The following is a 26579-nucleotide window of genomic DNA, read 5'->3' on the forward strand; positions in this document are numbered from 1 at the left end:
ATAATTACCATTAAAACATCTTAAATGTTATTAATTTGTGATTATGCAAGGCGGATTAGGTGTCAATGACGATTCTTGACATCCTTCGGCCAAATTGGTCATCAATGAGAAATAAAAAAAACTAAAGCACCTCATACATATATGCTTGTCAATTGTTTTGTCTCGTGATCACATAAATTTGGACTCTAGCCAAACTACCGCAAGCGTGGTTAATTTGATTAAGGCAAAATTCATCCATTCCGATTAAGAGTTTAATTAATTGTAGAAATCCAAAACCACCATTGTAGTGACATATAGGAAAACTTGGATTGAAAAGCAAAAGGGCTATAGCAATGAAATTTGATGATTAGGACAAATCACATAATCATCTTTCAAGATGGTTAGAAGTTGTCCAACAAGGTGTTTTGATACAATTTTTGTTGTGGACGGTGTTCGAGACAACTCTACTTACATATTAGAGGGTGTGTTTTGAACTTTCAAGTCTTGCATTGACGGATTCAACTAATGCAAGCCTACAATACAAGTTGATGAGACATTCTTAATTGAAAATATCATGGGACTTTGTTGACAACATTTGGTAAAGATGGAAATCAAAACATATTTCCTCTTGCTTTTGTCATTGTCGAAGGTGAAACAAAGGAAATCATGATATGGTTCTTCCAATTTTTGTAAGCGTATGCCACGCCTCAGCCAAATGTATGTCTCACTATTAATACAGGAGTAATCATTTTGTTCGCATTACAATCTCTAAAAGTTGGTTGGGAAAGGGGCAAGCTAGCATCAGTGTATTGCATACAACATATTGCATCGAATTTTAACAAAAAAAACTTAAAGACTCTAAGTTGAAAAGACAATTAATAAACATTGATTTGTTGATTCTTTTACTTTATTCATGCATATTGAAATCAAATAATTAAAGTCACTTAAGTCATTTTATTTATTACATTGCCACATATTATGAAATGAAACAGCTCACTCTTCAAGCGAAATTATCAGTAATGAGATAAAAAAAAATCCAACAAGGAGTCTCTTGAATAGATTAAATACTGTCAGAAAAATGGACTTTGACATATGACGAAGGTAAGAGGTTCAAACATATGACAACAAATTTAGTTTAATGCACAAACTTTGTTTTGAATGGAGCATAATCACTACTCATTTGTGTTTTTGTAAAGACAATGTTTGAAAGAACAAAATATATGTTCATTGAACAAGGGACCAAGACATAATACAAGTTATGAGTAAACCATGTATATCCTAAAGATATTACTGCCTTATAGAAGAAAAAAAATGAGCAACAATTTATTATGTTTTACGTACATAAGTTATAATTAACAAAACTCAAAGTTTGATGTTTAGGAGATACTCACTCCCCAACTTTGACATTGACCTATGTCATGCATAGTTAAACTAAATGAATGGTGGTGTGATTATATGGACTTTCATGCTTTGTGACTATCTTGTCAGCATGTCATCGTTGTTTGTCCCTATTGTCATTTACAGTTAAGGACATTTGTTGCCCCAATCTATAATCTCCATATTATTTTCAAAAAAGAAGACTATTGGTCTTCTTACATTGTTCAAATTTGATACCTAACACACATGTGACGAAAAAAATCCAAAAGACCAACTAATACTCGTATCCATAACAAAATGGATGATCTAATTCTAAATAAGTAAAAAAAAAAAATCACATTATCATAATGAATGTCATAATAGGGGGATTGTCATGCCCACTACGGTAATATTTTCTCCAAACTAATTTCAAATATCTTTACATAACTTAAAATGCTTAACTATTTTGTTTCCTTAACTTTTATTTAGTCATTTTTTTACACATCAAATATCATACATTAATTATTCCTCTTCATTTAATACAACAATTATATTAAATTAACTATTAATTATAAAATAAATAACACATTTGCTAAGTATTCAAATTTTCTTAAAAATATTTTCCTAATTTTTTTACAAATGATTAAATACATAAATATTTTTTTCTAGATTTCGTTAAAAACAAATTAAACATTGTAATAAAGGCAAAGTCATGCCAATGGTTCACAACTTGAGTGTACTGCACAAACAACTAAAGTCATGTGAATCCTACACGACTTCAATGCAAATTTCATATAACTGAAGTTTGATGACACAACTTCACTTCTAATTGCCACGACCTAAACTTGTTATACTATAACACAACTTCACTTAAAATTTCAGAAAAAAAAAACATTACGCTAAACAAAGTCGTGGTTGGTCCACGCGATTTCTTTATCACTGAAGTTATACATGATTCATACAATTACACTACAATATAAAGTCATCTCAAACTAACACGACTTCAATCGTATTAGTAGTACTTATTCATTTATAAAAAATTACACTACTTTTAAGAATTTAACATTCTAACATATAACAACTAATTTTCTGTTATCAATTTTTACTCTAAAATCTTTATACCTATATTTTTTTCATTTTGGTTGAAATATCTTTTTATCTCGTTTGCATTATAACAATAAATATTGAAAGTTACAATTTTCTTATATTAATTAAAAAATGACATTCAAAAAACAACCTTTTTAAATGAAAAATACCCTTTCTATATCAATTATATCATATATAAAAAAAGTGACTCAAAACGTCATAAATTGTATTAAAAAATAATTTTTATTAAAATTTACAATTGATCTAGTAAATTAGATTCATTATGACAATTCTTTTGACCAACACGAACAATTTAAACTTTCTATATTTTCTAGATCTATTTAGATTTTACACTTTCGCATATTCTAGAATGTGATGGCAATATGTATTATTTTATAATTATTATATCTATAATGATTATTTTTTAAAACAATTAACACTTGTATAGTTATTTTGGAAAATAATTACAGTAAAAGTTAAAGTAAATATATTAACTTTTACATCATTGACTAATCAGTGTGACTTCAACAATATTTATTATAAAAATGAACAGACTTATGATAATTTGATAACAATATCAAAATAAATACTCCAATCCACCTACTTTCTACCAAGCACAATATTATTATATTTATAATATTCTTTAATTTGGTTTAAAATATCAGATTTTAGTTTATATAGAAAATAATAACTATCTATTTTTCAACTCCCTCTGATTTCTTAATTGAAATTCAACGAAAACACTTGCATTAAAACGAACACCGACACACATGACTCAGATTTTAAGGTACAGGTGATTCACTTGGCGGTGGTTGGCACCTCATCACATAATGTCTGACAATGAAGGGTCATTGCATTCTCCAACTCATACTTTCCACCATCCCATCAAAATTAAATTTTAAATTTATCCTTTTAAAAATAAATTATCAGTAAATTTATTTACTTTTATTTAATTTTAGGTATATAAGATGATGTTTGAATCCACTTATATACCGTGGTGGCCTGATAAGGTCAACAAACACTTGTTAGGATAGGTTCAAAATGACTCTAATACCATATTACAAAGTAGACTTTAAGTCTAACTCAACCCCATAAAACCAAACTCAAGAGGTGAAATTTGCACTCATTTATATATAATGAATTTTCTTCTAGTCGATGTGATATCTCCGAAAAAACATTTATTTCAGGATACAAATTATATATTTTTAATTTATATTCAAGCATACACATTTCAGAAAGTATATTTTATTTTATATTTTGGAATGTAGAATCTTAAATATATAATATTAATTTTGTAATGTGTTTTTTATTTGTATTACATAATTTATAATTTATAAATATTTTTAAATTTGAAAATATATTCTAAATCTAAAATATTGTTTTAAAATTTACAATCTAAAATATAATTTTTCAGATAGAGAATTTTATCATTTCACTATCAGTGTTCCAAATACGGTAAATGCTTTTCTTCCATTCAACAAAATGGGGCACACCATAAATTATGCTTTTCTTTTCCTTTACCCTCACATTTTCAACAACCTTATCAACAACACAGAAATTGTCATTAATTTTCTAGTTCACTTTGGTACCAATTTATGAATAACATAACAATATTTCATAGTAATTTTAAAAAAACATGGATTTTGTCTCCTAAATAAGCAATGGTGAACACGTATATTTGCAGATTTGGTTTCCTTTGTGAAAAGTCTTCTTTGTCAACATCAAAGAGAAAGTGTTTGGATCTAAAAAGAGATTGCGTTTGAGTGAGCATTTGACAAAAGTAAAATGAATGATATATTATATATCATATCATAGTTGTTGTCTATTACGATGTTGGTGCAAACAGTTGTGACTTATTTTTCACACGATGACGTGCATACATATATCATTTTTAATCTAATGCCTTTAACTTAAAGAAAAGTGTCCAAAATAATTTTCAAAATTCTTTACTTGGTTATATAGTGTTTATATTTATAAAATAACCAACATGTTTTACTTAGCATCTAATTCCCGTTTTATTAAAATATGTGACATTGGTCTTTGTCGGCCTATATGTTTTTTTACATTTTAATAAGGATTTTCATAGTTTTTTTTATCGAAATAAATAAATAAATAAATGCAAACTACTTTAGAAGTGGTTCAACCTATATAAAGAAATAAATAACTTTTAGTCTCTCCTTTTATACATGCTCCCATAAATGTCTATAAAGAGAAACACTCCTAACTAAATTTTAAAAAAATCACTTAAGACAAATAAACACCTGAGAAAGTATATCATGAAGTCATCCTCATACAAGCCAGAGGGTCGATACACCATTTAGAAAAGGAGAAATACGCAGAATGTGACTTGGATGTAACCCATAACAAAATCTTTAATTGAACCAAGGCAAACACTTCTAACACATCGACTACATCTCTTTAAAAATTACGCTATTTATATACTTTCATACCTCATTGATTACTATAGAGGATTTTTCATAATATATAAGTTGTTGCAAAATCTTATAGGTCAATTTATAAGGTTAAGTTAGTTTTGAAGTCATTTTTTAATAAAGTCATTTTAAATCTATTTTAGCGAGAGAATTTTATTAGGTTTATCAAGCAACCCGCTATCGAGCTGTTATTGGATCATCTATATGCTCGAGTTGACAACCTCAACATGAAAGAAGTGTTGAAGATTTCATAATATATAAATAAACATCAGCTTATAAATCAGTTTTATAAGATTGTGTTAGGTTTAAAGTTAACTTTTCAATAAAAAATACAATTTATAATATAAAACTATTTAATTAAAAGAAAGGAAATTGAAATAAAAGAGTGCATGGTATATAGCTATAATAATATACTAATAGCAGTTGAAAAATAAAATTGGCAAAAAATGTATTTAAAAAGTTGGTATTAAATTTGCCACGTGACCATTTTTTTTGCTAAACTTGTCTAGAACAATAAAATTGTCACGTGACCATCTTTTAACGTTGCAATAGGACTTGGAAAAATTCAACTTAAATGTTAATATAGTATTTTATTAATTACATAAATGTTACAAATTTATTAATGACAATATTAAATTTACTTTTTATATAATGCTTTGAAACTTGTGATTCCCAAAAATATGATTTTTGTTTAGTTGATAACAATTATTACCGAAAAACGTTTAATGTGTTTTTAGAAATAAAAAGTACTATATTACTTTTACTAAAGTATCTAATTCGTAACTGCGATAAATAATTTAATTAAAGAACAATCATAACTTTAAAAATGAAAATCTTATTTTAATTTGAGAAATTTAAATTCTCAACTTCTCATAAAAGTAATTTCATGACAAATTTGGTAAAAAAAAAACTATTATCATAAAACATTTTTTTAAAATACTTTTGAAAGAATCCCTTACACCAAACATTTAAGTACAATGCTGACATTTTGGATCTAATAATCACTAAAAAAACTTCATCTTCTTCACATTACACATTAACACCATATATTATAAACATTATGGCCCCCATTACTATGGTTTCAATGGCCAATAAGTCAACATAATCAAACCCTAATTCTTGTTTTTTATTACAAAAAGGTTCATGCCATTTTTAATAAACTTACATTAATTTAAATCACTTTCAATCATTCTACCATGATAGAAGATTAATCATTGAATCTCCCTCCCTCCCAATATTCTCAATAGTAGTTGAAATTATAGTAGACTTATTTAAAAAAAAGACAAAATTCTTAATTACAACGTCTATTTGTTTTTTTTTTTATTTATAAACTTCGAAAACTAAAATTCATTAAAAAAAATATTTTTAGATTAATTATTTTGCAATAACGAAGAAATTGTCATTTTTGTTTTTCTCGTAAATGTCAATTTGTTTTATTGACGGTGCTAATAGTAATTATTTCTCCGGTTTCGTCTCAGCAATTGTCATAAATGCCACGTGTGTCTCTTCTTGCTTATATTGATGATATATATATATATATATATATATATATATATATATATATATATATTTATGTAATAATTAAAGAAAAGAAGTACACTTTTTCTGAAAAATAAGCCACACCATTTAGAATTAAACTTTATTTTAATATTTTTTAATTATAGTAATAATAGTTGTTTTAGTTACATAATAAAGATGTAGATACACAACTGGTATGTATTAGAAAGATATAAAATTAAATTAAATTTATTATAAATAAGAAAACCTAAAGGGTATTTTTCATTTATATGATATACATATTCAATATATTTTGTTTTTCTTTTATTTCTTTTTGTAAAATTAATTATAACTTTTGTTTTGATTGCGTGTTTTCTTTAAAATTGATTATCTCCTTATTGAGTAAAATTAGTTATAACTCTTCTTTTAATTGCATGTTTTCTTTAAAAGAATGTTTGACCATATTATAATTGTTTGATACAGAATTTTTGTTATAGTTGATAAAATTTTGCGAGACCCAATTTAAGTAGTTTTTTTTATATATATTAACTAATAGTTGTTTCTATTTTATTTTTTTTATCTTTAAAAATTTATTAACTTTACATTTTATTGCATTTACATAAAATAAATTTTCTTATTACTATATTATTTTATTTAAAATAATTTCATATCACTTTGTTTATTTCGAAAAATACATTATTTGTTTTGTTATTTTGGCATTGCATTTCAAAATATCAAAATTATGTGGATGCCAATATTTAATGAAATTGGCATGTCAATAAAATTATCAAAAGTACGATATAAATTCAAATATATATTTACTTTATTTCAAACTTAATTAAGCATATGATTTTCCTGAATACTAATAATTTAACAAGTTACCTTAAAAGTTTATTAATTAGTTTTTCTATTTTAGCTATATTTTTAATTTCTCTTATTAAATATGGTCTAAAAAATAGAAGAAAATTGAATAAAAGAAAAAGAGAACAGATTTCAATATTTAGTTCGAAAGGAAAAAGAGAGGAGAAACAAAACGAGCTCTTTAATTAATTTTACCAAATAATAATCTTAATTCAATGGAATTATTTTAAAAAAGGAAAAGAGAAAAGATGTCATAAGTTAATTAAAAAGAGGAGAAAAAAATAAAGAATGGAGTAAATTATTTATGTAATATTTTTTTAATTACCGAAAAATAAGTTTGTAATAATTTATTTCCTTTATTAGAGAAGACGGTAAGGAAGATAATAAATAATTTCCAAAATAATGTGATAAGGCGATTCGTGCTTGCCAGCTTTACTCGGCAATGGTGGCAACATATATAGCCATCAACTCATAAAATAATTTAATGAAAAAATTAAAAATTGGCGAAAAGGGGTTCATTGCACACCTTTTTGGCTTTCTGGGTTACAAGAATTTTTCCGAGCAAAGACTGATTCACAAGAAAGATGGTGTTGGATCCAAGGCTGGTGCTGGTACTGTTCATCAGCACTTGCATTTTGGCCATCAATGGCGGCGAAACAGATCCAAATGACGGTTAGTGTGTTCTCTGATTTCACTCTCAGCTTTGCACTTTTCATCACTCTTTCTGTGTATTGCATTGTGCTACTGTTAGTTAAGACTACTTCTTTCTCTGTTTTCTCCCCTTATTGCTTAGATGTTTATGTTTGATTGCCAATCATGTTGTGTGGACAACTCTGCCAATTACTCAGCAGATTAGTTTGATTTGGCCTATGTTTTGTGTCTGGTTTTATTGGTTTTTGAACCACTGTGAAGTTTTCCAGCTGATCTCTTGAGTGACACTTGTTTAATTTAGTTACCCTGAATGAAACTGGTCACTCAATGATTTCAGCAAATAGAAGGTATTTTTTTTGTTTTGTTTTTATGTTTGCTTTTCTCTTTTTGTTTTCAGTTATGTTTGAGCTGTGTGTTCTGTCTCTGTGTAGCCGATTGATGCAATTCTCACTTCTTTACTGTAGAGAATGTTGTCAAAGAATAAGGACTGATTGAACATCAGGAGTTTGATGTAATTATACAGTTCCTGTTTTCTTATATTTTCTTCTTATTGTACAGTTGAAGGAATTTCCAAGTTTATAAAAAAGGAAATACCAGTTAGAATAATATCCACTCAACCTGCACTAAAACAAATTGTAACAGCTGAGTGGGACCCCTAATCTTCGACTTCAATCCTCTACCATGTTCTTGTTGTCTTCGATCATTTTTGTTTTTTCTGTTTGATGTTCAGATTTTTTTCGTCTTTTTTTGTGATATCTAATACATTGAAACCTAGAAATTTTATGAGAAGATTCAACTACAAAAATTGCAGGTTAATGTTGTTTCTGATCTCCCTACGGGGGTATGTAACAAACTTAATAAAGTACTTAGACCTCGTTTTACTGACATCTGGGGCTGTTACAAGCTCACCACTCTGTGGCTTCTCTCCATCATTTGTAATAGGTTTCAGCATTCACTTGTATCATGAGGTTGGATGCTTTATTACCAATAACAGTAACCTTGAACTATGTTAACTGCATATCTTCTTAATTCCAAAATCCTACTCAATTTTGTTTTGGGCTTGTATAATGAATTTTGACCTACCATATTTCTGAGTTTGAATTATTACACATTGATTGAAACAATTCCACTAGCATGCTAGATTCTATCTTGAGCTATATGCAATATCTGATATACCTATCACTAAAGTCTCATTGGCTCCAGCTATCAATGTAAGGTTTGAGAATGCTTGCATGGAATAAATAAGCTTATTTTACTAATTTTTTCACCTTATTTTTCTTGTCTGATGCAATCCTATCATATAGTTATTCTTCTTTTGTTATCCACATCCACGTACTACACCAGCAACTTGCTCTCTTTTATGACACTTAAAATATATAAATGTTTGCATCGTGAACATCTGATGTTTAAATTTCTACTAAACCGCCAATGATGAACTATTGTAAACTTAAACATGTGATGGTTTAAAATCCTTGCATATTTACTCTGATCTGGTTAGTGGATAGCTGATATTTATGTGAATGTATTTTCTTCATCTTCTCTGTAGTCAGTAATATTATTTTTTTGTGAACTCCCATTCACCCATTAATTTAATCATGTATCATGTATTTCGGCCCAACAGATTGCAATGCATCATTTTAAGATTTCTCAATGAACCTGAGTTTCTTAATTGTTATTTTTTTTTATGTTTAATGGATTAAAGTCAGCATCACAAATAATAAATTCTTCAGTGTGAACATTTTCTGAACTTGAGCTTCAAACATTAATGATTTAATCTGTTACCTTATGCTTATAAGTTAGAAGTGATATATTTATAAATGCTATCATAATAGGTTCAATAGTCGGCAAGTACTGTACATATCTTTAAATATGTAAAAATGATGGTGGTGAAGACACTAAATTAATAGAAATTTATCATACAACTTTCTATTTTACATGTCTGGGTTGCCAATTATCTTTTTCTGAATGTTCGATGCAGTTGCTTCTCTGAAGGTTATGTTTCAAAGTATGAACTCACCACCCCAGCTAAATTGGAATGGTGATGATCCTTGTGGACAGTCTTGGCAAGGCATCACTTGCTCTGGCAATCGAGTCACAGAGATGTGAAGTCACAATCTCCCTTTCACTTTATATGACTTGATTGTTATTGCTTTTGGTGCTGTGGAATCTGATTCATTATTTGGTTATTTTTCACATCTTATCAGTAAGTTACCTGGTCGTTCACTTTCCGGATCTTTGGGTTACCAGCTAGAATCCTTGTCATCGGTTACAAACCTGTAAGTTATTCTTCATTTAACTAGTTTTATATGTATTGTAGTTAAGTTGTGACCATGTAAAATTCTACAGAGACTTGAGTAACAATAATCTTGGTGGCACCATACCATACCAACTTCCTCCTAATCTACAGTACTTGTATGTTTCTACTATCTTTTACTACTTGTTTTTGTTTTTTCCATTTTATAATTTATTAATTTCTAACATTCTTGTTTCTTTTGATGCAGAAATCTTGCCAATAATAATTTCAATGGGGAAGTCCCTTATTCTCTTTCTCAGAAGACTTCGCTTGTAGTCGTGTGTGTAATTCATCTTGACTTCTTGTCAACTACTTATTGTATAAACCTCCTTCACAATCAACTGGAGTTATATTTTTTTAAAAGTTAATATTTTTAATGTAGGAATCTTGGTCACAATCAGCTCCAGCAAGCACTTAATGTTGATTTTCAAAAGCTTTCTTCCCTCTCTACATTGTGAGATTTCCTATTTCTCTTGCACTTTGACAATATAAAAGTATAGGTGTCTATCAAGTTTATGTTAACCGTAACATAATGATCTTTTTTATTTTCATTCTGAGATTTTATGCTTTTTGCTATGAATTATTTTCCATGTTGCATTTGATAATTTCACAATATTACTTTTAATCCCACGGATAAGACAATTTATGTTATTCTTCTGCAAAAAAATATATTCATATATATTGATGATTGCATTGTATTTCACATGTGCTTCTGTTAATTTAAAATATCCACGCTTTTGTGATAAGTAACAGTGGAGGTATGTTTGTTAAGTATGCTAGAATTGGTTCAGTGACAATTCAGGGCCAGGTTATAATATCTAGTATTTTTTGCAGGGATCTCTCATTCAATTCTTTGACTGGTAACCTGCCTCAGACTCTGAGCTCACTTTCCAGCATAAGCACCATGTAAATGTTCTACTTTTTTTTTTCATTTTTCTGCTAATGTTTACATGATATTGATTGCACTCTGAGTTGAATTGTTTACGTTTATGTAGGTATCTGCAAAACAACCAGTTTACAGGCACCATTAATGTCCTTGCTAATCTGCCTCTGGAAACTCTGTGTGTTTCTGTTTCTCGGAATGTTCTTTCCTATATTTCAATAGAAGTATCTTTTCAGTTGAATTTATGTTCTATAATTTATCTCAGGAATGTGGGAAATAATCATTTTACTGGCTGGATACCAGAACAATTGAATAACATAAACCTGCAGTAAGCATTACCATTATCAGCACTTTTTCCCAAGAATCAATTTTTCGTCATACATTCTATAAATCTTGTAAAATGGTCAAATTTAATGACAGAAAGGATGGTAATGATTGGAGCTCAGGACCTGCACCCCCACCTCCTCCCGGGACACCTCCAGTAGCAACAAGAAATCGAAATCACAGATCTGGTGGACAGACCCCATCAGATGCTGGCTCAAGCAGCGATGGAGGCAAAAAATCTGGTATTGGAGGTGGTGGCATTGCTGGAATAGTGATCTCCATCTTGGTTGTTGGGGCAATAGTAGCATTCTTTCTGGTGAAGAAAAGATCCAAGAAGTCGTTTAGTGATATTGAAAAGCTTGACAATCAGCCCTTGGCTCCTCATACTTCACGTCATCATGGTCTGCATGTTATTCTTGTATGCTATTGAAAAATCAATTTTATTCTATTATATAAGGTCTCTCTTATTTTAGATCACTTGTATATATTGTATTCATAGTATTTCAATATTTTTAGGTTCACCCTTCATTCTTCTAAACTTACCTTCTCTATTGGCAGTTGGCAGATATGCACAACTATGAAATATCTAATTCTGCTTTTGATAAATGAATGTGGTGATTCAACCTGTAGTATTAAAAGATAATCTGTTTTTTAACAGTAGGCCAGTTAGTAGCAATTACTTCAACACCTTTTTCAGGGACTGATGCATGCTCAGCACCATGGATGTGATTACACCAGAGAAAGCATATTTTTATTATAATTAATTAGTTGTGCCAAACTGCAACTCTAATTGGAAAATGACTAGGCTAACTACATTTTTCTTTCTCCTAGGGAATATGAGTGCCTTGTTTTTATGCTTTCAGTTTAATTTTTAGCCGTTAAGTCTTTCCGCATTCATCATGTTCTGATTGAAATTGACTTATTAATCTGTCTTAATGCAGAAGTGAATTCAATGCAAACCTCATCTGTAATTGACTTGAATACATTTGATACACCTGCGGCCCCAATAAGTCTTAAACCTCCACCTATTGATCGTCATAAGTCATTTGACGAGGATGAGTTTTCAAAGAAGCCCACTACAGTCATTAAGCCCACTACAGTAAAGAAGACCGTCACAGCTCCTACAAATGTAAAATCTTATTCTATAGCTGACCTACAGATTGCTACTGGAAGCTTCAGTGTGGATCAACTTCTTGGTGAGGGGTCTTTTGGACGTGTGTATCGGGCTCAATTTGATGATGGAAAGGTATTCCTAACCTTTTTTTGGCTGCAAGGACTTATCCAATGCTAGTGGTAGATATATAATTCCTAAATAGCATCACTACATAATTTTCGTATGAATGACTCAAATCTAAATGCATGTGAATGTATGTTTTTTTGTCCGTATATAAAGCACTATGGTTTTACACGAATAAAATAAAATAAAAGGTCTGAGAAGTCCTGCTGCATGTATATGCCACATGTACAACCAATATAGACCACAATAAATGCTATTCATTTTCTATTGTAGATTGAGTCTAAAATCTATGGACATGCTTATTGATGGTTTTGATCTTGTTTTTCCTCTGCAAATGTTGTAGGTTCTTGCTGTCAAGAAGATAGATTCATCTGTCCTTCCCAATGATTTGTCTGACGATTTTCTGGAACTGGTTTCAAGCATATCTAATTTGCACCATCCCAATGTGACAGAGCTTGCAGGTTATTGTTCAGAGCATGGACAACACCTACTAGTCTATGAGTTTCATCAAAATGGATCACTGCATGACTTCCTTCACCTACCTGATGAGTATAGTAAACCATTGATATGGAATTCACGTGTGAAGATTGCTTTGGGGATTGCACGGGCTTTAGAGTAAGTTAGTTGTTCGTTAATGTTAACTCTCAACTGAATCCAGTTTTCTATTTGCTTATTAGCTCCTCTTTCTCTCTAATCTTTCTTCTTGAGTCATATTTTTTGGCTTTTGCATGCCCACCTGTTTTGTTTGGTTTGATATTTTTCATTTTTCATATATTTGTGCATTGTCTCCTTGTAAATAGATCTTTATAACCATCTATTTGTTTTCTTAAAGGTTAAAATGTTTAGATTATTACTGTCAAGAACCAACTATCCCAAAAGCTTAGTTGTTAGGTTAAGGCTTATGCATCCTTTTTATATTATACAGTAGCCTTTTTGGGCTTAAAGTGTGGGCATCACCCTACCCTGGGACAAAATTCTACTTTTGTTTATAAGAATAGGACCAGCAAGGATCAAACTCCTGTTCATTTGGGGTTATATAATAGACTACAATATACTGACAATAACTGGTTATTATAAAAGATTAGTTTTTAATGTAAAATCTTTTGAGTGGTTTTATATCTAACAATTACTAAATCTATGTTCAAATTTGAAAATGAAAAAATAGGATGCAATAGATTGAGATTATAAAATTTGTATGTAAATTTAAATTTCATACACTATCAGATCTTTAGTGAACATACTATCAGCAAGTAAGAAACCGCTACTTTGCTGTAGAAACAAAGGACATTTATTGCCACTTTGCGGAAGAAATTAAGGACTTTTACTACTACTAGAAGTTTAAACAAACCTAATACAAGACAACATAGGGCTAGACTTCAAGCATCAATGTAAACTTTTGCCCCGAAAATCGACAACTTAACTCTACTTACTTTTTTCCCAGGTACCTCCATGAAGTTTGTTCACCATCTGTTGTGCATAAGAATATAAAGTCAGCCAACATATTGCTTGATACAGATCTTAATCCTCATCTTTCCGACAGTGGATTGGCAAGCAATATTCCAAATGCAAATCAGGTGCATTAGTTTTTTGGTACTTGATGGTTTTATGCTATGAATTAATGTTTATAATTGAACGTTATAGGTTTAACTACTCATTCTCACTTTTCAGTTTTGAAGTATTTGTTTACTTAAAACATGTTAGGTGGAGGCTCAATATTTGCACTTAAAGCATAGACAATGCACAAGCCACCCTATCTTTGTTGGCTAGTAGTGAGGGGCTCGGGAAATTGGCATGACGTCATAAGCTTGAACCTTATTGCCATCATTCTAATAAAAAATAAATTTAACCTAATTATGAAGAACGAACAACGATTGAATTTCAGACCACTCAGTCATAGAGAATCTAATACCGTGTCAAAAACTAATTATCCTAAAATGTTTGACAAGTGTTCTCAAGATTGGATACACATTGTGTTTGTGTCATTGGCTAAAGTTTTCTTACAGAATGCTATTTCTCCTTTTTTTTCCACTGACACTTTTATACAAAAAGTATTAGAAGCTCTAACCTGTTTCTCTCATGTTCAGGTATTGAACAATAATTCTGGATCTGGATATGAAGCTCCCGAAGTTGGCATGTCTGGCCAATATACTCTTAAGAGTGATGTCTTTAGCTTTGGAGTTATCATGTTGGAACTTCTTAGTGGACGGAAACCATTTGATAGGTGAAAGATTGATATACCTTTTAACATGACAGCTTTTACATGTAAATTCATTCAAACATACATGGACTCATGCATAGTTGTTAAAACGTACTTTCTACAGCTCAAGGCCAAGGTCTGAGCAGGGTTTGGTTCGATGGGCAACACCTCAACTCCATGATATCGATGCTCTGGCTAAAATGGTTGATCCTGCATTAGAAGGACTATACCCTGTGAAGTCTCTTTCTCGATTTGCAGATGTTATTGCTCTTTGTGTTCAGGTAATGTCAGCCTTGTTTCATCGAAAGTTTTTATTGTTTTAGCGAATTGGCAATGAATCCTTGTTTTGGGGATCCATTTTAACTCTTACACAATAATAGTTGCTCAAGCAGTGAGGTATACTTGGGGATGAAGAACATTGAAATGTATGAGTTTAATAGGAACATAGTATAGTGTAAAAGTTTACATTTTAACCAATTAGAACTGATTAAATAATATGACTTCTAAAACTGTTGTTACAAAAGCCAACAAACATACATGCATGCTACTGTTGTTCACTATCATTGCATAGATTGTTTTATTCTCAATGTATTAACTTGTTATTATGTTGTTCTGATTTTACTTTTGGGGCAGCCGGAGCCGGAGTTCCGACCACCTATGTCAGAAGTGGTTCAAGCGCTGGTTCGATTAGTGCAGCGAACTAACATGAGTAAGAGGACAACGTTTGGAACTGATCAAGGAGGATCCAACCGAGGGGGAGATAACCAAGAATCACAAGACATGTAAATGGGAAGAAAAGCCTTGTGTTGATAGAATGGCAGAAAAGAAAAATAATATTCTTCAGAGTTTCATAATTCCTTTTTAACACCACCTTCAGCCAGTTTTTCTTATAAGTTAGATGGATTGCACTTTTGATTATTGAATCTAGATACCTGTTGGTGTATGTTTCTGAGCTATTTATTTAATCGGTCTTATAAATTTCAATAATTTAACCTTTTGCAAGTTGAAGCTCGGTGAAAATTGATGGTTGCCATCTTGTGATAAGTAGGAATCCTAAGAAGCTTTTCATCATATTTTGTGTTAGTCTAAATAAATACTCGACCACACCACTGCTTAATCTTCACCACAACACATCTATAATGTTCTATAACAATCCTTTGGTTCCTCTATCAAACCATATTCTCAATTTGTCAAAGGGTGTCAGTTCACTAATTTCAAAATACTCGTGGCCTCTGTTACTGATATGAACGGTTTGAATGATTAGTTCTAATGGTGAATACTTAAGTTGCACCTACTAAGTTCAAACGAGGAATGCGATTTTTTTTTACCAAAAATATGAAATTTTATATAAAAATTTAAAAAAATATTGAAATGAATAAGTAATGACACGATAATTAAGTTAATGCCATATGACTTTAATGTATTAGAGTTGTACACAATTTCAGTAAAAGAAAATTGTATCAAAATGTCACGTAATTTAATTTTAACTGTGAAGAAATTAGTTTATTGTGACTCTCAATTTTAATGTATTTGAATTAGAATTATACAAGATTTCAATATAATTAAATTTTAAATAAAATTATATCAAATAGATACGTCATTTAATTATGAAAAAATTAGAAAATTATTGTAACACAATTTTAATATATTTTGAATTAGAATTGTACGTATAATCAAATTTTAAATAAAATTGTGACAATGTGAAACATTTTAAAAATTCTTAAAAAATTTAATAATTAGAAGATGAAATTGTATCAAATTAATAAAAATACCGAGGAATGAATCAGCTACCCTTCTCATTTTTTATCACTGCTCTTTATTTTAATGTCATAAAATCAAACGTCATCGCTGAATCAATAACACAATTTTTGAAATTTTTGGATAAGGGATGAAGATAAAGCTTTTTGTTTAATATGAAGGAGGCAAAATTATTTTCTGAGGGTTATAGGAAGAAAAGTATCTTATCATGTGTGTTTGCATTATATTTCTTCCCTCCGTTTAATATATAAATAAAATTATTTTTCCAACAAATGTAATTAATTGCTATTCATACCAAAGTTGTTTCATATTTTAACACTTTTCATTTCTTTCATTTATTGCTAGTTATAATGGAAAAGTTGATAATGCATTCATATGACGTAAATAAAATGATAAATTATATTTTAAATTTACTCGTAAAAATAGAAAAAACATAGTACTAAATATTCATTTTATTCTTAATTTCCTCAATTACTAAACTCTGAAAATATTTAAAAAGCTCATAAAAATTTATGAGGATATAAAATTATTCAACAATTTAAATATTACAAAGAATGCACTGTCATTGGCTTTCAAGAGTAAATAGCGAAAACAATTCTTGTTTATAGGAATAAGTAATTATAAATATAAACATTATAATCACAACAATATATATCATTGCAAATGAAAATGATTTCAGCGTATAAATAAGATATTTTAATCTGAACTACTAAAATCCGATCTATTGTTTTTATTTTTTTATAGTAACCAACAGTTCCATCGAACAAGTAAAATCAAGTTTCCTAATCAATCTCCATACATATGACAAGACGAGGATTGTTTTTCCCCCAGTGACGAAAAACTTCCATTAATAATAAGTATAATCTTCAAAGCATAAAAGGACTTGGTCTTAACTTTGGATCCAAAAGCAAGGAATAGCAAGGATGCATTCAAACAGCAGTTTCACATAAAGAATCACACGTCCTTCAATTTTCTCAGTCAGGGGAAAATAAAGATTGTACGTTCTAATATGGTCTCGAAAAAAGATGAAAGAATAACTCAATTGTAGACCATATATTTGGGAGTAGCACTGAACTTCTGGTATCCTTTGATGACTTTATTTACTGCATCAAGGAAGTCTTTCTCTGTTACAGTCTTCCTCCTGGCGCGGATAGCATACATTCCAGCTTCCGTGCATACACTCCTTATGTCAGCTCCTGGATGAGACAACAAAAAGTATCTATCAGAAAACTAATGTCTAGAGATAATTCAGGCTCACAATGTCAGATACCAAAAAATTCCTCAAAACCAGAACAAGTTTGACCAGAAAGTATAATTGCTTAATACTGGTCCTTGAATCATTGATGGTAAACAAGTACAAGATAACATACCAGTGGAATTTGGGCAAAGCCGAGCCAAAAGTTCAAATCGGATATCCCTTTCACAGTTCATGGTTCTCGTGTGTATCTTGAATATCTGTGTCCTGCTCTCTAAATCAGGAAGGCCAAATTCAACTTTACGGTCCAATCGCCCGGGTCGTAGTAGTGCAGGATCTAGAGTGTCAGGCCTGGAAATTGTGGACAAAAAGACCTAACGATAAGCCCAGCTTACAGTAGCGCTTAAACTTCAAAATTGAAGAAATGCATCCACAGAACCATGTTACATTTGCAATGCAAACCTAGATTTGTAATTTTTTTCCTTACAAAACTGTCACTTAGGGATACAACCTTACAATTAAAAATGGATTAAAAGGGTATTTGGAATGCATCATGATTATAATAACAAAACTGGCACAGTAAACCTGAGATGCTCTAGTGATAAAATGTACCAACCTGTTTGTTGCCATCAAAACTTTGATGTTTCCACGAGCATCAAATCCATCAAGCTGATTCACAATTTCAAGCATGGTGCGTTGAACCTCATTGTCACCACCTACACCATCATCAAATCGTGCACCTCCAATTGCATCAACTTCATCAAAAAACACAATGCAGGCCTTCTTTGAACGAGCCATCTACAAGAGATAAAATTGTAGGTAAATGGTTGAATTTCATGGAAAAATTTACCAAAATCTAGGAGGTCTGATGTCTTTTTACCTGAAATAGTTCACGAACCATCCTAGCCCCCTCACCAACATATTTCTGAACTAGCTCACTTCCAATAACTCTTATAAAACAAGCATCAGTTCTATTAGCCACAGCCCTGGCCAGAAGTGTTTTCCCAGTTCCTGGGGGACCATAACAAAGAACACCCTTTGGAGGATCAATCCCAAGCTTGACGAATTTCTCAGGGTGAAGCATGGGAAGTTCAACAACCTTGCATTGAAATTAAAAATTTAGTGCTGCACAACTTCATTATAATGTATGATGATAAGTGAAATTTCAATGACTTACCTCACGCATCTTTTCAATCTGCTCCTTACATCCACCAACATCATTATATGTCACATCTGGCTTCTCTTCAACTGTCATCATGGTTACACTTGGATCAATTTTTGGAGGTAAAGGTATCTGAATCTGATATTTGTTTCTATCAACCCTGCAATGATAAAATGAATGTCAAACAACTAGCAGACAACATAGCTAAAGGGTTCCTCTTCTTTATAAAGTTAATATTCTAGCAGCAAATTACATAAAGGATACATACCCAACACGCATCCCTTCCTCTATGTCAGTGGGGGAAACCTTGTCTCCTAACCCAACAACAAACTGTCAACATCAAAGCAGAAGGTTAGATTCAACATGGCAACTCCGAAACAGAAAAAATTTGGCAATTTACAAAACACAAAACAATTGATCAACATGTGATATCTTAAGCAACAAGTGATGCCAGAAATCTTCAAAGAAACAACTATGAGATAAAAAAAGGGAAACATGAAAAGATTGTTAAAAAATAAAAATATAGGCACCTTTGCAATCTGCTTCACATTGATAACATATTTAGCATCTTCAGAGTTTGGATTTATAATCTTGGTGCATCGTGCCACCTGTTCAACAAATAACCATAATTAGAAACTCTCACATATACTAAAAAACACACTTAGAGCAAACTCTATCAAATAAAAATAACAATCACCTGAAGAGGCTGCTCCTCCTGCATCATTTGCTTATCAGAAACAAGATCCCATTGGCTTGGTGCAGCTAAACCAGTATCAGACTCCTTGATTCCTATTTATAGCAAAAGGAAGCAAACATATAAGGAGGTACGCAAGTGTTAACAGCATTCAGTCGTTCCAACTAGAACACCTGTCTAAACTATAAATACAACGAAAACAAAACCTCTACACAATAACAATTATGAATCCCTTCCCTTCAGTTTTTCCCTTGGTTAATGACTGCTAAGCCACAAACTAATTTTATCAGCTATAAGATAACACATGATAAATTTAACGAAAGCAAAATTACGCAATTAAGTATCAAAATTTTATCCCATAAAAAATAAACGGAGAGTAGAAGTGCACTGGCTAAATCTTTTGCACACTAACGAAATGCAAGCAGAAAAAAAAGGGCAAAGATATATCTTTCTTTAAATTGAACAACTAAAATGATCTAGCAAGCACAATAATGGAATGCAGTAACAAATTAAACCTTCTGCACATACCACACAAGTCATTCACTTTCTTAGCCATGTCTTTGATTTCCTTCTCTGCCTTTTTTATGCTTGTGGAATAAGGTCCCAAACCCTGAGTAAACCAAAATATACTATCAGAGACTATATAATTTTAAATATACTACGATTAGCAAACACCACCGATCACAGAAAAATATTCTCTACCCAGAAATTATAAGATACTGAGTACGGGAACCAATAACCACTACACGAGTAAAACATCTAGAGAGACATAACTATGACTCAGCAGTTTTGTAATTACAGAGTAAAGAGACTCGGCATCATCAGTACTTTCATATTTCGCCAGACACATCAGTAGCACCCGAGCAACCCCGAATAAATCTACATACCCATGCAAGATTTACCTCGACAAGAAGGCTAAAACCCGAATAAAACTTTGACATCTATATCAAAATTTATGGACAATTACCTTACCACGTAACTACCACAACAACTAGCGCACCAGTAACTCAAATTCTAAACATTCATAAAACGTGTCGAAATCTTTATTTCTCTCTTTTTCACGATCAAAAACCTTAAACTTCCTAGGGCTCCATAATTATTAAAAAGCTCAAAGCTACAGACTTTAACCAACCCCACGATCTAGAATCAGAATTACGAGAAAGTAGCTCAAGGCCAGTAAATTTCCCCCAAAAGGCTAAGCAAACGAAGCCCAGTAACAGAAGAGTCGAAAGCATACTAGACTTGTGATTCATTTGGGATGTCATGGGAAATGGAACAAGAAAATAAGAACTACAATATTGTACGATGCTCACAAAAACGAAGATCTGATAAGCCTAAAAGAGAAAAGGGGGATATTGGGAAATTAGGGTTTTTGAGAGAGAGTGAGAAAGAAAATTACGTAGGTTTTGAGGAGTGCGATGTCATCCTCGTCGAGGGGTCGAGGGTTCTTCTCGTCCTTGAGATCGTCTTCGTGTTCAATCGCCATTGATTATTCTTCCTCCGATTGTGAATTGGTTTCTGCTCAAAGTTTTCTTCCGAGAGAAGCCAAAGAAAACCAAAAGAAAGGGATTTGAGTTGAAGTTGCAAAGAGGTTCAGCCCCTTTTATATGAAGTAAGAAATGGAATAAACCAGACCAAAATAAATTCATATTAAATATATCATTTTTAGGAAATTAAATCAAATATTTTTACGTTGTTTTGTAAGGGTAGTATTTATGTTTTATCAATAGTAAAAAAAATATTGAATTTTCAACTTTGTATATTTTAAAAATTAAATATAAGTATTCAAAGAATAAATAGAATTGTCATTTTATTACCAAAAGTATGATTACAATAAAAAAAATATTTTATCATTTATAATCTGACATAAAAATCATAAATAATTTTTTTAACTTCCATAATGTTAAAATTCTGACTATTCCAGTTTATTTTAAATAAAAGATTGACACAAACAATGCACAAAAATAAACTTAAATTATATATTGTTAAAAAAGATCATTAATAATTTGAAAATAAGAGAGTCATGAAAATTGTGTTACTCTGTAATTTTGAATGATATTCTTTCAAAAAGATGAATAAAAGTGGTTAAGAAAACAACTAAACGATCATGCAATAACAGAAATGAGAGGATTATCAAATTAACAATGAATAATCATAGTTTAGTGAAGTTTTAATTTCCTTAAAGAAATAAACTTGTAATTATTAGGAAATTTTGTAATTTGATTAAATCATATCAACAATATTTAGGCTTAAAAATAAATATTAATAAATTATAATTTTTTAATGAAAAGTATTTATTTACTCTTTTTTTATGATAATTGTAGAAATGCATTTTTATTTTAAAATCAAATCAAAGAATTCACAATTAGATAAAAAAGTAGTTAGTGGTCCAGATAAGTTTTGTGATATTTTTGCACTAATAATAATTATGTTTTTGTTCTTTTGTTTTTTTTCATTTATTTAAAAGTCACAAAACAAAACAAAATACAAAAATATAATACAAAACTAAAAAAAATTATCTTCGTGAATAATGTAATACAACTAATCTCACCTCAACCCTCTTATTAACTCAAATTATTGAATCTTCTTTCAAGAGAAGAATAAAGCATTTTCAAAAGAAGAATAAAGTATTGTAGCAGGAAGAGATATAAGGTACAGTTGAAGATATGTTTTATTTAAGATTATTTAAAAATTTTAAAAAAAGAGTAACATTTTATAATTAATATGAAGGTACATAAAGAAAATATTTTCATATGGGTGGAGGAAGAATTTGCATGACTTAAAGTTGGCCATACATTTTTATTTGAAATCTTCTACATAAACCAAAACATGTGAATATGGAACTAATGTATACTTAATAAGCTATATTTGGCTGAGACCATGGAAATTTGTGAGCTAGGTGAGAATTTTGCAATTTAAGAATGGGAAAGAATTTGAGCAAAAATCCAAATGTAACTACATATATGATTTGGCTTCCTTGTATTTTATAACATCTTGTGTGTTTAAGCTATAGATCTTGCAGATTTTCATGATAGTTTGTCTACTGAGTCCGTCGTGTACTCCATCTTCTACATGAATCAGATGGTCCAGTTCTTTGGATGACCTCAATACCTGATATTGATATGTGTGAAATAATAAACAAAGTGAGACATATCAATGAATATGTACAACATAATTCAAATCAAAGTATTGTTTAGGTATGAAAAACCAGACAAAAAAATAAGTAGATACTTTGACTAGTATTTGAATTTTGAATTGAGACTAGAACTGATAGATTGAAAAATGTATGAATAGAACGAAAAAATGTATTTAATGTTTTCGACCCAGTTTTCAAATTCACACTTTTACATCCTAATATCTCTAGGCAGAAAGTGTAAATACTTACACAATTTTGTTCATGTTGTGAATCATGATGGCTTTGATTGTTAGAGTCTGTAGGCTCAGTTTTGTTTTTCTCTCTATGTGTTTGTGAAGTATTGCTACTGTTTGAGACCAGTCCAAGCAGGTTCTCACCTCCCTGAACAAAATTATATAAAAGAAAAACCTAAGGATAAGAAGGACATTAAAAATTATAGGTAGTTCCACTGTAAATTGACAATTATGAAACAAACAAACATGTAAATTGACAACTATGAAACAAACAACCATGTAACTCTTTTAATTTCTCTCAAACCAAGTGATGTCCACCATGATTTACAATTTACAATTTACAAACAGACATCCCTTGACATTCATGAATTAAAAAATGGTTTAATAACTCATTCATTTTTATAGTTATAGGAACTCTATCTTGTAGTCCCTATAAATACTTGAAATCATTTATTTTAGTATTTATACATATGATTTAGAGTGATGGTTAGTATGCAGATTAAAGGGTAAAGTTGGTTTAACTATAAGGATCAACAGAGTAACTTAACCTTTGAAAAAAGTAAGCTTCAATATACATAACGTGGAATCAGGTATAGTTATATCTCAGTCCCTCAAGATGTCTATGAGTAAGCAATGTCCTTTGCCAATTTTACAACCTTAACAAGCTTGACAAGAATATGACATCTATATAAAACAAGGAACTCTTCTGATAATTAGAAAATTGAGACTGACATGAACAATAGAGAGTCCTTGATTGTAATGCAAAACAGACATATAAACACAATGACAGGAGAAGGAAAAGAATGGATGGCAAGTATTGTACAGAGATAGCACAAACCTGCATGGCTCTCCAATGAGAATAAGCACGAAATAAAATCCAGAAGAAGGGCACGTTTGGCAAGGGTAATATCTGCAATCCAAAAATAAAACATGGATATCAATTGACAAGAAAAAATGAATGAAATAGCAAAGCGAAAAATGACCCACAAACATAACAAAGCAATAAAGTACTGGTAGTTAACATTCTTACGCTAAGTGCAGAAGTCAATGGAATTAGTGAAATAGAACCATAGAAGTATTTCCGGTGGACGATTGATCCCCTGCAGATTGTAACTTAGAATTAAATCACAAGAAACAGTAACATGTTCTAAGTTAGCACAGAAAGTGATTTATTCCGGCATCACCCGTACAAAAGAAGGACCACGAATTACCTCAAAGCAATATCTCTCAGTCTTCGACGAACAAGTTGAGCATTCAAACTGCAAATATGTTATAATTGCTATTGTTATACAAGCTTGAAAAACTATCTCTGTATTTCTGCTAAATTGTCCTCTTCATTCACGTTACATTCCCACATGACTTTCAAGTGCAGATTATTGGATAGAACTAAAAAACGGCAAGCTAAGGTAAAAATATGAAGTGCAGTAATGCAAAATGATTCTGTCAAGCAAGGATAACTGCAATATTTAAAAAGAAGGTAAAAGATAAAACCATCATGAAAGGTCTCTGGATACAAAGCAGACATAACTTCATCTCTCATTTCACACACCACACTTCACACTGCTCCTTTATCCACATTGAAGAAAATGTCCAAGAATTGAACAATGTAAAAAAGTTTCAACACTAGTGCATACAAGTTAAACTCAAACCAAATAGCACATCCACAATGCAAGTACACAAGGCCAACCTCGATGGGAATACGACTTCAACACTGGTGATTTCTTTCGATATAGACTTCAAAAATATCTCCGACGGGTGAACCCGCGACAAGAGCCACAACCCCAACCTGCGAAAAGCTTAAAATCAGGAACAGCCGTGAGAAACAACTTCACCAACCACCACTAAACAACAATGCAAAACCCACCCGTGAATCTTCTTCTTCAAAGACCCATCTTGCGCTTTCTCCAAGACAATCCAAGCTTGATTCATCTACGACCCAGATAACCAGAGATTAAAAACAATATACCCAGAAGGAGAAACTCACAAGAAAATAAGAGAATGTCACCTTGTTGGCAATGAAATCCACAAAGAGCTCAGCTTTGGCGTTAAGGGGTTTGGTAGGAACCTTGACATTGGTCCACAATTCCTTGAGGGTTGAAGGGGATTGAGAGGAAACAGGGGTGGCTGAGATAGAGTGATCGATGGTTCGGGTGAAGCACCAGTTCCTACCTCGTACTGGGAAGACGACTAATTTGGCTCTCATGGTGATGTGATTGCGAGAAAGGAATGCAAGAAGAAGCCTTTGATGAAGTAAAACCCTAGGAAAATGAAAAGGTTGAGATGCTTGAAAAATATTATTTTAATTTTATAAACACTGAATTAATTTAAGCTGAGTTCAACAAATGATATTCATGTAAGATAAATAATTAAGAAGATTACAGTAATTAATTTGAAAAATATTCAAAATAAAAATTAATTTGTGTGTTAACTTGATAAAATTTAACTACAAAAATAAAGTGATTTGATAAGTTTAATGGTCTGAAGATTTTAAATGAAAAATAAAGATTTAAAAGTATTTAATGGAAAGAAAGTAATAAAAAAACAAAGGTGGTGCACTTTTTTTGGTTATTCTTTGCATCTGTGAACATGGTGGCAAATTCTTCTAAGCTTTCATTGGTTGGTATCTAGGTAACATTACATCATTGGAGATGAAGCAATCACTTTATCCAACACATTACTAGGGGAGACATTTTTTTTATTATGAAACTAACACTTGTGTCTTTGAATCAAAATGGAAGAAAATTGGCAAAAGTGTGGCATGAAAAAAAAAAAGTTATGAACAATGGAACAGATTTGAAATGTCAAATTTATTTATTATCATGAGTGAAAGCATATGATTCTCTCTTTTTTTAAATGTGAATGTAGCAACTGATAAAAGATCTAGAAAATTAAATTAAGAGATTTAAAAAAAATTAAAATTACTAATTAATTGTGATAAAATAGTACAGTTTAGTGTATGTAAGTAAAAAAATATACCTTTTTCAAAGTCTAAAAATTTAATTATCACGTCTTTAGTAAAATTTATGAAATTCAATATAAATATGAATTTTAAATTATATATTCACTCCTTAATAAATTATTGATTTCTAACATTTGTTTCCTAATATATTTTTTCTTTTATCCCAAAAACATTGTAATAACTTATTTCATAGTTTGAAATATTGTCTAAATTAGTTTTAGGATAAAAATAAAAAGTTTTATAACATGTTAAAAAAATCTGATAATTTATCAGTAATACAAATATATTTATATTTTGAGTTTGTCTGAACAAACTCTTTTATATACTATATATATATAGAATTTCTCTTGTGAAAAAAAGACCAATTCCATTCAAGCGATATTAGACATTTCCACATAAATGATAGTGTCATATGCGGCAAATAACTGCGCCAATTTCCTAGTTTTCTCCATCTCCTTCAAGGGAAAATCACAACTTTTTACCTATAAAAGTCACAGCATCCAAGTTTTTAAAGAAACTTTCCCTATTTGATCCCCTTGTTTTAATGAATTATAATTAATAATTGAAAATACAATGCATCATTTTATCAGTATAAATCCTTTCCACTATTAATATAATTCAAAACAATAAAATAAGTAAAGTAGGG

The 26579-nt window shown here is 30.6% G+C and overlaps 3 protein-coding genes across 3 annotated transcripts; 1 reads left to right on the forward strand and 2 right to left on the reverse strand.

Moving 5' to 3' along the window:
* The first annotated feature begins 7584 nt into the window (after positions 1 to 7584).
* Positions 7585 to 15798, forward strand: SRF6 (STRUBBELIG-receptor family 6). The gene is made up of 16 exons (XM_068621383.2): positions 7585 to 7883; positions 9841 to 9964; positions 10067 to 10138; positions 10209 to 10274; positions 10364 to 10435; positions 10538 to 10609; positions 10990 to 11061; positions 11151 to 11216; positions 11304 to 11366; positions 11459 to 11763; positions 12304 to 12608; positions 12943 to 13214; positions 14041 to 14173; positions 14684 to 14820; positions 14921 to 15077; positions 15430 to 15798. The coding sequence occupies exons 1-16, from the start codon at positions 7796 to 7798 to the stop codon at positions 15580 to 15582; spliced, it is 2157 nt and encodes a 718-aa protein (XP_068477484.2). The 5' UTR covers positions 7585 to 7795; the 3' UTR covers positions 15583 to 15798.
* Positions 15799 to 17373: 1575 nt separating this feature from the next.
* Positions 17374 to 21236, reverse strand: RPT1A (regulatory particle triple-A 1A). The gene is made up of 10 exons (XM_068623640.2): positions 21005 to 21236; positions 20134 to 20215; positions 19609 to 19700; positions 19442 to 19519; positions 19180 to 19241; positions 18927 to 19071; positions 18630 to 18848; positions 18366 to 18547; positions 17925 to 18100; positions 17374 to 17750 (listed from the first exon to the last, which is right to left on the reverse strand). The coding sequence occupies exons 1-10, from the start codon at positions 21089 to 21091 to the stop codon at positions 17593 to 17595; spliced, it is 1281 nt and encodes a 426-aa protein (XP_068479741.2). The 5' UTR covers positions 21092 to 21236; the 3' UTR covers positions 17374 to 17592.
* A 1127-nt stretch (positions 21237 to 22363) lies between these two features.
* On the reverse strand, positions 22364 to 25264 carry LOC137819708 (K+-H+ exchange-like protein). Its single transcript, XM_068623642.2, has 8 exons — positions 24980 to 25264; positions 24839 to 24903; positions 24662 to 24760; positions 24186 to 24233; positions 24005 to 24074; positions 23813 to 23884; positions 22991 to 23122; positions 22364 to 22716 (listed from the first exon to the last, which is right to left on the reverse strand). The coding sequence occupies exons 1-8, from the start codon at positions 25175 to 25177 to the stop codon at positions 22561 to 22563; spliced, it is 840 nt and encodes a 279-aa protein (XP_068479743.2). The 5' UTR covers positions 25178 to 25264; the 3' UTR covers positions 22364 to 22560.
* Between the last annotated feature and the right edge of the window lie 1315 nt (positions 25265 to 26579).

Source organism: Phaseolus vulgaris, chromosome 10 (assembly GCF_051622355.1).
Source record: "Phaseolus vulgaris cultivar YP4 chromosome 10, ASM5162235v1, whole genome shotgun sequence".
Lineage (NCBI taxonomy): Eukaryota > Viridiplantae > Streptophyta > Magnoliopsida > Fabales > Fabaceae > Phaseolus > Phaseolus vulgaris.

Bases quoted from the DNA above. Each gene is read 5' to 3' on its own strand.
- RPT1A (XM_068623640.2), bottom strand. From the start codon at position 21,091: ATGGCGATTGAACACGAAGACGATCTCAAGGACGAGAAGAACCCTCGA. The intron at 19,701-20,133 runs GTATGTGCAGAA...TGCTATAAATAG, and splicing joins GAAAGTGAATGACTTGTGTG to GAATCAAGGAGTCTGATACT. The intron at 17,751-17,924 runs GTATGTTATCTT...TGTCTCATCCAG, and splicing joins GCTTTGCCCAAATTCCACTG to GAGCTGACATAAGGAGTGTA.
- SRF6 (XM_068621383.2), top strand. From the start codon at position 7,796: ATGGTGTTGGATCCAAGGCTGGTGCTGGTACTGTTCATCAGCACTTGC. The intron at 13,215-14,040 runs GTAAGTTAGTTG...CTTTTTTCCCAG, and splicing joins GGGATTGCACGGGCTTTAGA to GTACCTCCATGAAGTTTGTT. The intron at 15,078-15,429 runs GTAATGTCAGCC...CTTTTGGGGCAG, and splicing joins TTATTGCTCTTTGTGTTCAG to CCGGAGCCGGAGTTCCGACC.
- LOC137819708 (XM_068623642.2), bottom strand. From the start codon at position 25,177: ATGAGAGCCAAATTAGTCGTCTTCCCAGTACGAGGTAGGAACTGGTGC. The intron at 24,234-24,661 runs GTTGGCCTTGTG...ACATATTTGCAG, and splicing joins GAAGTCGTATTCCCATCGAG to TTTGAATGCTCAACTTGTTC. The intron at 24,075-24,185 runs GTAATTCGTGGT...TACAATCTGCAG, and splicing joins CTGAGAGATATTGCTTTGAG to GGGATCAATCGTCCACCGGA.